We start from the raw sequence: 11,911 nt of genomic DNA, 5'->3' as shown, positions 1-11,911 counted from the left end.
GTATTGAAATTGTTTTTAAATCTATGAAGTGTAGAAATCAAGTAAAAAGAAAGTTAAACATATATTTTATTTATAAAATATTATTAAAATTTTCTATTTTTACAATTATCTAATATTATGTGTATTGATTTTTGGTAATAATTTATAGTCATTAAATATAAAAATTTATAAAAATATGAGTTAATTGAAATTTATATACTATTATTGAAATAATAAATAATTATAAACCTTAATTTTATTCTCTTAACATAATTTAGCGTGTCAAATTTGGTTAGATTTAATTATCAATAGAATAGATTTTAATTTAATATATGATTTACCTTTGATGATTTATAAATTAATAATAAAAATATTTTTCAAAGAGGAGTTAAATTAAGATCAAATAATTAAAAGTATAACTCAAATACTAATTATTTTTAAAATTAATTACTTAAATATATGTTCAATTTCATCAAAAGAGTTCTCTAATTATTTTTGCGAATGTCAAATTTTATAAAAAATTAACAAAAATTTAAAATATTCCGAGGTTTGATTGTACTGTATTAAATATGATAAATATTATATTTAGTCCTTCCATCTTGTAAAGAGTTATATATATATATATATATATATATATATATATATATATATATATATATATATATATATATATATATATATATATATATATATATATGTTCGAGAATTAATTTTGCCCCCTTTTAAAAATTCTATTTCTATTAGCATGCCAACTTCTCCAAGGGAAAACAGCTCAGAGATCAACGAAAAGGTTCCTTCAGATAATGGCGGAACAAGTTTCAGCAATGGAATTTCGGTTTTTTCTACTATGATTCTTTCTAATAACCATGAGGTGAGAGTCAATATTACAAATTCTGATAACCATCAAAAACTGGAGGATAAAAGCTATGATTCTTTCAAAACATGGTCTGGGAAACTTGAGAGGCAGATATCACATTTACGTGGGAAGCCACGTAAACCTTCACCAGAGAATTCTGTGGAGCATGTGGATGCTTTACCTGTGGATCGATACTACGATGCATTGGAAGGGCCTGAGATGGAGAACCTTAGAGTAAGTGCTTAGCTTCCTCCAATTCATATTTATCTATTCTGATCATGAATATCCTTTTCTGTTGCTAATTTCATAGGCCTCAGAGGAAATAGTGCTACCAGATGACAAGTTATGGCCATTTCTTCTCCGATATCCCATCACTTCATTCGGTATCTGTCTTGGCATTAGCAGCCAGGCAATCATGTGGAAAACCCTGGCCACCTCTGCTTCCACAAAATTTCTCCATATTAGCCCAAAGGTGAATCTTATCCTATGGTGCATCTCTCTTGCTCTTGTAGCCACTGTTGCTTCCATCTATCTTGTCAAAGTGATTCTCTACTTTGAAGCAGTTCGCCGTGAATACTACCACCCAATCCGTGTCAATTTCTTCTTTGCACCATGGATAGCCCTCCTGTTCTTAGCACTTGGAGTGCCTCCATCAGTTGCTAACAACCTGCATAGTGTCCTTTGGTTCATTCTCATGACTCCAATCCTCTGTCTTGAGCTTAAGATCTACGGACAGTGGATGTGTGGAGGACAAAGAAGGCTTTCAAGAGTGGCGAATCCTTCAAATCATCTCTCAATTTTAGGGAACTTTGTTGGGGCATTGTTGGGTGCATCAATGGGGCTAAAAGAAGGGCCTATTTTCTTCTTTGCTGTTGGGTTGGCTCACTACACAGTGCTATTTGTAACCCTCTATCAGAGACTTCCAACAAATGAAACGCTCCAAAAGGAGCTCCATCCAGTATTCTTTCTATTTGTTGCAGCACCAAGCGTTGCTTCCATGGCATGGGCAAAGATTCAAGGCTCCTTTGATTATGGCTCGAGGATTGCTTATTTCATTGCCCTGTTTCTTTATTTCTCACTAGTAAGCCTCTCTACCACATGTTCAATTTGAGCATTTGAAAAACAGCAAACTAACTTGCATCCTTGGTGTGATTGGTCTCCATTTTCTAACCATGCTATTGTGTTCTGTAATTCTGCAGGCAGTTCGTATAAATTTTTTCCGAGGATTTAAGTAAGTTTCTAACATCTGAAGCTGTTTTCCTGTCCATCAGTCCTCTTCTGAGCTTGACTTACGTCTATGCTTTCTTGAAATTATAGGTTCTCATTGGCTTGGTGGGCTTACACTTTCCCCATGACTGGAGCTGCCATTGCAACCATTAGGTACTCAAATGAAGTCACCAACATATTAACTCGAACTCTAGCTGTCATACTCTCTATCACCTCTACTTTTATAGTCACAGCTCTGCTTGTAACCACAATAGTACATGCGTTTGTGCTTCGAGACCTGTTCCCTAATGACATCGCCATTGCCATTAGCGAGAAGAGACCAAAACATCATCATCATCGTCACAAGAAATGGTCCCATCGAAGACGTGGAAGCTCAGAAAATAAAGAGATTGAAAATTACGGGTAGTATGAAACCTCAGATTGGGAAGACATAGAAGCTTCTACAAACCCCTCCTAGTAGCTTATTAGACCGTGGTAAATAAGTAGTGAACGCCTATGACCAAGTGGCTGCCATTTTCTGAATCTTCAACCTAGCGCCCTGGCCAGGCGAGGCACTCGAGAAATTAATTTGCAAGGAAAATTCTAGTGAGCATGTGTTGACGAGGAATTTAGGGTTTATGTGGTGAGGTTGAGTACTGTATTGTTCTATGGGATAAGTGAGGAATAAATTAGCAAATTTAAGCATAAATTTTACTTCTAAGGAAAAGGGAAATTCTTATGTGCAAGCAGTTTTATATACACTCAATTAGTAGAAAATTAATAAATTATAATTTTAAGTGGGTTTTATTATAATTTTATATAATGTGACAATTTCAGATTTATTGTGTAGATATGTCTAAATGCAAGTAAATTTTAAAATATAGATATGTAATCCTTTTTAAATTACATATACGAAGCAATATACAGTTTGCTAGAGGTTTACCGGATACTTTTCTAATTGAGTTATTTTCATGATAATATTTTTATTTTTAGAGAATACAATATCACTCTATTTGAAATAAATTTTTTGTAAAAAAAAAAATTATTTTACTATTAATGAGTTGTTCAGTGTTATTAGGGTTATCTTTGGAGTTCACATCCTATTTGAAGCCAAATATATAAATAAAAAAAATTATTCAATTAATTGAATTCAATTCATTTTTATATAAGTGATATAATTTTTTTATTTTGTTTAGAGTGAAGAAAGAGAATTCATATAGTCGATCTTAATAAATTTTTGGGATAAAAACTTAGTTAAGTTGAGTTAAGTTTATTACCCTTATTATCTTTTAAGTTAAATATTAATATTTATGCTTATAAATAACAACTATTCTTATCACATTTTTAATAGGTATTATCAATTTTTTAAAAAGGCATGAACTCATTTTTTAATTATTTTTTAAGTTAATTATTTTATAATATGTTTTTTTAAACATGGAAGTTGTATTTTTTAAAATAAAAAATGATTTTCGTTTTAAATAAAATTTTAATTTTAATAATTATAAATAAAAATTGAATTTTAATATGTATTTATCAATTTTTTTTAAAACATGAAATTACTATTTTTTTAAAAAGAAACATGATTTTCTTATTTTAATTAATTCCCTTTAATTATAAATAACAATTATTCAAATTGAGTTTTAATAGGTATTTATCAAATTTTTAAAAAGCCATGATCTATTTTTTAATTATTTTTTGTTAATTATTTATAAAAATCTATCGATTTTTTTTTTAATATGGAAGTCATGATTTTTTTTAAAAGGAAATATGATTCTCTTATTTTAATTAATTTCTTTTTATAAATTTTTATTTTAAATAAAAAAAAAAACTTGATTAAGAAAAAGTTCAATAATTTATGTAAAAAATAATAGAGTTACAAATAAGATAAAAAAAAATATATTTTTGTTCATAAGTTGTTTTTTTATTCATACTTTTATATATATTTTAGACAATTGCAAAAGAAAGTACATTTTATCATTAATAAAATTAATTTATAACATGTATATGTTAAATTAAATAAAATTCATTAATAATAATAATAATAATAATTAATATGTATATATTAAATAAAATTTATTACTCTTATTATTACAACTTATAATATGTGACTTTTAGTCTTTAATATTTAAAATAAAAATTTAAATGAAATTAATTTACATCTATATTCATGAATTATAATTGCAAAAAAATTACATTTTATCAATAATATATATATATATATATATATATATATATATATATATATATATATATATATATTAAATAAAATCCATTAGTCTTACTAAACCCACTATTAATACATAACTTTTTAGTTTACTAATTCTTAACATAAAAATTTAACTAATATATATAATTACAAAAAATTTTCAATTTAGAATTAATAAGGAAAAATAATTAAAAGTACAATCAAAGAACTAAGTGATTGCCAATAATTTTAATGCATCTTATTTATATTCTTTTATTGATATTTTATCAATAATGGTTAATAATTAATATGAATATATTAAATAAAACTTATCGGTTTTGCTAAATTTGTGACCATATGTTTTATTATTACTAATAACTTATTAATGTGACTTTCCGATTTCCTAATTCTTAATATAATATTTGTATAAATTTATATATAAAAAATATTATAACAATGAAATAAAACCACAATATAAAACTGAGTTAAGAACCATTTTTAGCCTCCATTCTCAACAACAATGGTGGGAACATGTGCGACATCCCTGTTTCTTACTGGCAACAATGAAACAAACATTAAAAAAATTCAAGTGTTTCAACTAAGATATACATAGCAAAACCTTATGATACAGTGCAGCTCTTTTTTAGCTGTTAGTGAAAGCTAACTCTGTGTTTTTTCCAAAAAAGAACCCTTTACAAATCTTTCCTTTATCAACCGCTAAAGATTTAGCAAAGTTGTAGGTGAGTACATATTCTCCATGTTTATGATAATTCTGCTCGATTAATCAACAGTTATATCTGTTCATGAATCTGAAATGTCTGCTTTCTGTGTCAATACGGTGGTCTTAACTCAGACATCCCAATTCATTGCTTTCTACTTTCTTCCCATGTAACCACGATTATAGAACTCCGGTTGTTCCTTTTCAGTTGATGAGGGGAATGATCTTTTAGCTGTTTAGTGATAATGAGTTTACTTCTTTGTGATTAAGAATGTCCTCTTCCAATGGAAATCGACTTATATGGGTTAACATAATATTAAAGATTTACAATCTGAGATGGAAATGATCACCAAAAATGATTGGTTTTTTGGCGATTGCGTGTTGGAGGTTTAGCTAATTCTGAAAATTCACATTACTGCCTTTCAGGTGTAGCTGTTTTAGATTATAAATCCTAGATTTAGCAAAGCATGGAGAATCCATTCCCACACTCATCAAATGCACATCAACGAAGGAAGTGGCAGGCTTTGATAGCAACAGTAGCTTGAATTCTCAGAAACAACCAAGTGGTTCTCATCCTTCCAGTTCATCACCTATGGCATATATGTTATGTTATACTGTCACACCTTATCCTTTGTAAGGCATGATATGTTCCCGTAGCATACCTAATGAATCACCGAACTCCACCTACCGATAACCCATTAGTTATGCTACAAAGGATTTTAATACAAGCCATAGCTTTTTATCTTATAAATTCTTTTGCGGAAAACTGCATGAGAATAGTTAAAATTTCATGTAAACATTCATTGGAAATAATGATAGATTAAATATTGCAAAAGTTACATTTTCATATGTCTCAAAGTAAAATACAAAATAAATACAAAATAATTACAAACTCAAAATGTGATAGCAATGCAATGCTTTTAAATACAAACTGCTCAATGTCCGTACATCCATGCATATAGGTGCAAAATACATTAAAAGGAAATTACAGAGGTATAACTACAATATATACACACAAACAATACTAAAATGCTGCTTCCAAGTCTCTCACTCGGCAGCCTTCTCCTTTTCCTTACCTGCGACAGCATAAAGAAGCTATTGCTGAGTATATCACTCAGTGGTGCACAACTAATAACTTTAAAACTTAAGGTAAAACACAATTTGTCAAAGTATAATAAATCATATTTTTTTTAAGCATGAAAACTTCATAATAGTTCTAAGTTCATAAGAGCCATTTATTGAAATAACATTTCAAATTAGAAATCATACTTCATAAATCACAATTCACAAAGCATTAGTGTTGCCAACATCAACACACAGTTCAGGCTATGACACTAAATTTCACGATCAGTGCCGTGTTGTACACCACGACAAAGCAATCTCAACCTCACTAACCGTTATTAATGAGAGAAGGGCTAGCTAGCTAATGAGTACTCATATAGTCTTATCTCACTAACCATTATTAATGGGAGACATAATCAATATCAATTATAAAACCCCAAGTAGCCGTTACTACTGGGGAGTTCCGAAGGGACTGTCATGCTAACTGTGGTTTCAAAACAACTTTCAAGAGTTTCTAAATCAATAATCACGTTTGCAAAACAATAACATATTCAAATCATCATAAAACCCATAAAAGGGGTGGTAACACACAAATTCCTCAAATACAAGAGAAAAACATATCTCATTCAAAATAAACTTATTTTAAATCAAACTCATTCAAATAAACTCATTCAAATCAATTTACAAAGCTAAAACAAAGAAAAAGATTAGTTGTGCATAAACTTTCAATAATTCTCCTTCCTTGTTACCTACTTCTCCTTGTCTGTTCCAACTTCTTTTTTTATTGAAAATACAAAAATAGAATACCTCAATACCAATCTCAATTGCTGCCAAGAACTCATTATATGTATGTCTAATGCATCCCAAGTTAGCTTTAAAAATTTTAGAATATTTTGGTTTTGGGACAGCTTGGTGCCCCAATCTTTGAACCCAATTTTTACCTAGTTTCGATTATAATTTGATGAGGTGTTCTTCATGAAAATTGTTCATTTAGGTCTTAACTTTGTTTTCCTTTTTGAATCGCCTAATTCGGAGCTGTGTAGCTCAAGTTATGCCCAAAACACGATTACTGTTCATTGTCATTGTTCATGCTACAGATTTAGTTCTGACAGATTTATCAATCTAACTTCGTTCAGTAATTTGATCAAGTTAAGTCCATAATTTGGTCTAATGTTCTTCATATGAAATGTTCTACTATGTCTTAGTTTTCCATCGGTTCAAGAATCGCCTAAATTGGAGTTTTCTAGAAAGAATTATAGCCTTGCAAAGTTTACTGTTCATATATAAATCTGCAGTTCTACAGATTCGATGATTCAATTTTGCTCAGCAATTTGATTAGGTTAAGTCCATAATTTGGCCTCAAGTTCTCCATATGAAATGTTCTACTATGTCTTAGGTTTCTATCGGTTCAAGAATCGCCTAAATCGAAGTTTTCTAGAGAGAGTTATGGTCATGCAAAATTTACTGTTTATATAGTCAAATTCTGCAGGTTCCAGAATTGTGTCTCTAAGTTCAAGCCAAGGTTTAGGCAATTTCTGGGCAGTTTCTGGGGTGGGTCTTTTCATGAAAATTCTAGCCCTATATCTTAAGTTTCATTTTCAATTGGTTTCACACTAATTGGAGTTATGTAGCTCAATTTATGGGCTGTCAAACACACTGAACTCAGTGTGCAAATTCTGCCCTAGGTTTAAATTTTTCATTTCTTCAATTATTCCCTCTAACCAACCTCAATTCACATTTAATTTACCCAAAATGACTATAATTTAGCATTGACACATCAATGGCACTTCCTAGCACAAAACTCACAATTTTCAAACACCAAAGTTTGTAATTTTCCCTAATCCTACCATTTCATTACTTCCATTCATCAACCCAATGTCAATTCAAACTAAATAAACCTCAAATGATCATAATTTAATACTACACACACCAACTTCACTCTCTAGCACCAAAACCCAATTTTCTCATGAACCCTAATCTTCCATAATTCAATTTATGCAATCCCATAAAATCTTACTACTTCCAATCATGCATACTACTTCACTTTAACTTAGATTTATTATCAATTTAACTGAAAATACATCAAACCCTAATTTTTCTCCCATTTGGCCAAAACACTAGTTTAGGTTCCATACATATTTTCTTTCATTTTCTTATGAAATTTCATCATAAATTAACTTCATTCTAAGTTTATACAACTAATCTAACATGAAAAGAAACTTACCTCTTGTTGATTTCTTTCCAACTTCACTTTTCTTCCAATTCTTGTTCTCTTTGCTTTTAATCTCTCAATCAAAGATCTCTTTGATGTTTTCTTTTAGTGGGCTATGAAATTTATGAAGAGAATTAAAACTTGGGAGGGGAAATCAATGAGGGGAAGAAGTGAAAGAAGAAGAGAAAAAGAGAGAGAAAGGAAGAGAGAGGAGAGGGTGGTGGCATCTTATGAAAAAAAAGAAATGAAGAAGACATATATATATATATATATATATATTTATTTATTTATTTATTTATTTATCCCAAAAATGAGTTTATTAAAATTATAAATTTTAATTGTGTCATAAGGATAATTAAATTTAAATTTTTATTTCTTTTTTTTTTTACATTTACACTTAATTTTTCCTTTTAATTAAATAATTAAATTTAACTATTAAAAGCCCATAAGTCTTTCATTTTAATTTTGTCATAATGGAAATGAAAGTTTAAGTTTTCATTTCATAAATTTTCCCTTACATATTTTTACTTGAATTTTTCTTCAATTTTTACCCCATAATTCAATTCATTAATTTCATTTAATTTAATTGACATTTTGGTCAAAATTCAACTCTTGAGGTGAATTGACCAAAATGCCCCTCATCGGGTCATAATCCTTCTTTTTATAATACCCGATGAGTCCTTAGCTTTTTTGTTCACTAGAATTTTTATTGTGTCTATCTCAATTAATTTTCTATTTATTTTTGGTCCTCAAGGTGTCTTTGAATAGTATTAGTCACGGACCAAAAATGGTACTATTCATAACTCGGAGGTTCGGGGTATTACATATACCTTCATCATGTGCCTCAGACAAAATAAAACATAATAGTTTATAAGCATCAAAAGAACAAGTAATTGTAGCCTGATTCTGCTAGAATGTTAGTGGGTTTTGTGTTAATTTTCTTCTTCATAGAGAAATTAAAACTAAAAAGGAACTATAATTGGTGAAGGCATATTTCTATACTAATATATTAAAGCTGGTGGCATTTTCACTGTTTTTTCTTTAGTGCACTGTGTCCATAGTTATTTGAAAGATTATCCCCTCAGAATTAATGAACATAATGTTACACTTACAGTACATTTTCTCTGTTTTGCCCTTTACATGTGCGAGAACTATAATTTGTGGGTAGAGGTCATGGCCTCAATTCATAGATGAAACTGAAGTCGATCAAGTGTAATAGTAGTTTAGAGTAGAATAAAACAAAAAGTTAGTTGTTCATAAAATTAAAGGTAAAAAGTCCTTTTAAACTCTGAAAATTATTTTTAGAGTCAAATAAGTTCATATCAATTTAGTTGATCTTTTTAAACTTTTCACAATTACTCTTAGAGTCAATTAAGCCATTATCAATTTAATTTATCCTTTTAAGTCCCCTGACAATTACTCATAGAGTTAAATAAGTTCTTGTCAATTTAATTAATCCATTTAAACTCTTATGAATTGAAAATTCTCTTTTATAAGCCTCTATTTAGTGTTGTGTGTGCTCTTTGTTAAACGTGATTCTAACAATCCCAGTGCCACTAGGTCATGCAGCGCCTAAAGCTTCTCTTCTGTATCCAGTATGGGGTATGCTAAAAAGCACTAATTTCGTCAATGGGCATGCTTGATGGTGATAACAGTGCACAACTATAACGACCAAAATTGGGGGCCATTACCGGCGCTACAGATCGGGTAAGTTTAATGCTGCGGGAATCCGTAGCAAGCCTAAAGTCTATAAAATATATACATATTCTTGTAACTCGCTATTTAAACATACTCCAAACTATTACACTTTAGTCTTTTTATACATACTAAGACGTTCATAACATAAAATTGGTTCAGAATTTGAACCTTAACATACATAAACTTTAAAGCGTAATGGTTCGACATGCATACTCCCAAAAAAGAGTTAACATAGCATATACATCATCATACTTAAAAATACTACATAACTTCAAATTCCTTTAATTACCAGTACAGTACTATCCATTTATATTTTACATGTTCATCTACCCATATATCATACATAAAGAAAAATGCTAAAGTTACCGCTTATGCTCTCTTTTCCAAAAACTCTTTTAGTCTTGCAACTCTGCATCTGGGGTTTAGGGGAATGGGATAAGCTTACACAAGCCTAATAAGAAAACTAACAAACATTAATTATATCATTCATTCACACATATGTAATGTATCATTCACATGGATTTTCACATCACAAATATTTCATGTAAGATGAACTTGTCATCAGTAACTCTCAAAACTTTCACTTAAAACATGACTTGTGTCATGCACCCTGGGACAACTTACAGATCTCCTTGAAGGGCATCATAAAGATCTCCCCATAGAATTTACTTATGGATCTATAACATACATAACGTAACATAATCATAAACATGGGAAGAGTCAGTGGGTTATCTATCATCCATCAATGAATCAATAACAAATTATGCAATTATGCAACATCTTCATATTCTAGATGCATACATCCTAAATAAATATGACGTAATATATGAGGATGATTATTAATTACCTTTAGAATAATTTTCATTTTATTAATGTTAGAGTTACTTACCTCTTGTCACCTATCAACCACCTAGCTTGAATGATAGCTATCCTCGGATTCTTAACCTTCTGAGTCTCTTAAGCTCGATCCTATAAAATTGGATTCTAGAGTGTTATACAAGGTTCTAAAATTCTATAGATATCATAAACATTTTATCATAGGCCCTTGAAAACCATGAAACCATGTTTTAGAACTTTAAAAAAGAAGGGAGAAAAGTCAGGCAAAATCCACTTCGGCTGCTGAAGTCTTAGGCTTCGAACAACACTTTTATCCAGTGCTAACTTCAGTTGCCGAATCTGAAAATTTTTCAAATTTTCTAAGAAACTGTATGCTTCGACTGCCGAACTTTTGGTTTTTAACAGCCGAACTTGAGAATTTTCAAGTCGAAAACCTATAGATTCCTTCTCCCAAAACCTCAAAACTCGTCCAGAAGTTCCAAAACACAATTTAATCACAAATACACATCTTTAAGGCCTAAAACAACTTGAAAACATGCTTAATACTCATATACAATAATCAAAAACTCAAATCCTAGTTTTTCCCCAAACTCAAAATAACATATATATATATATATATATATATATGGATTTCTTCAAATCCAACATGGGAAAACTAGCCATTTAAGGCCCATGACACTTAAACATAACTATTCTAATAACAAAACATGTAACTTCAACATAAAATTACAAAACTCTAACCCTAGCACATATAAACTTCACAAAACTCAATTTAAAAACAATTTTTCATAAAATTGAAGTTAGAGAAACCTAATTCCTCATCAACTCTCTTAGATCTACCTATTAGATCGATAAGAAAAGAAAATTACCTCTTTTCTTGGAGCTTGGAGGTGAGAAAACTAGAACCTCAAGACTTGAATATACTCTTTCAAACTTCTAAATGGAAAAATCTACCTCCAGATCTTTAAAAACTCAAGGAAATCTCTTCAAATAGCTCTTTGTATGCCCTAAAGTTGAGTGAGAGAGGAAAGGAGAAAAACCCAAGTGTTTTGGGCAAAAAAATAAGCTGTGGTCATTTTTATACCCTTAATAGTTGATGGACTTTCGGTTGCCCAAAGCCATACTTTTAGCTGCCAAAGTCCGTTCTATCTAAATAGG

The 11,911-nt window shown here is 30.0% G+C and overlaps 1 protein-coding gene across 1 annotated transcript; it reads left to right on the top strand.

The window, feature by feature from the left end:
* The first annotated feature begins 666 nt into the window (after positions 1-666).
* LOC110658137 (S-type anion channel SLAH3) lies at positions 667-2,750 on the top strand. Its single transcript, XM_021815623.2, has 4 exons — positions 667-1,069; positions 1,146-1,916; positions 2,035-2,066; positions 2,153-2,750. Exons 1-4 carry the CDS (start codon positions 725-727, stop codon positions 2,466-2,468), a joined length of 1,464 nt encoding a protein of 487 aa, XP_021671315.2. The 5' UTR covers positions 667-724; the 3' UTR covers positions 2,469-2,750.
* The last annotated feature ends 9,161 nt before the right edge of the window (positions 2,751-11,911 follow it).

The sequence above is a fragment of the Hevea brasiliensis genome, chromosome 17 (assembly GCF_030052815.1).
Source record: "Hevea brasiliensis isolate MT/VB/25A 57/8 chromosome 17, ASM3005281v1, whole genome shotgun sequence".
Lineage (NCBI taxonomy): Eukaryota > Viridiplantae > Streptophyta > Magnoliopsida > Malpighiales > Euphorbiaceae > Hevea > Hevea brasiliensis.
Note: the sequence above shows the minus strand (reverse complement) of the source record. Positions and strands in the feature narration are given on the sequence as shown.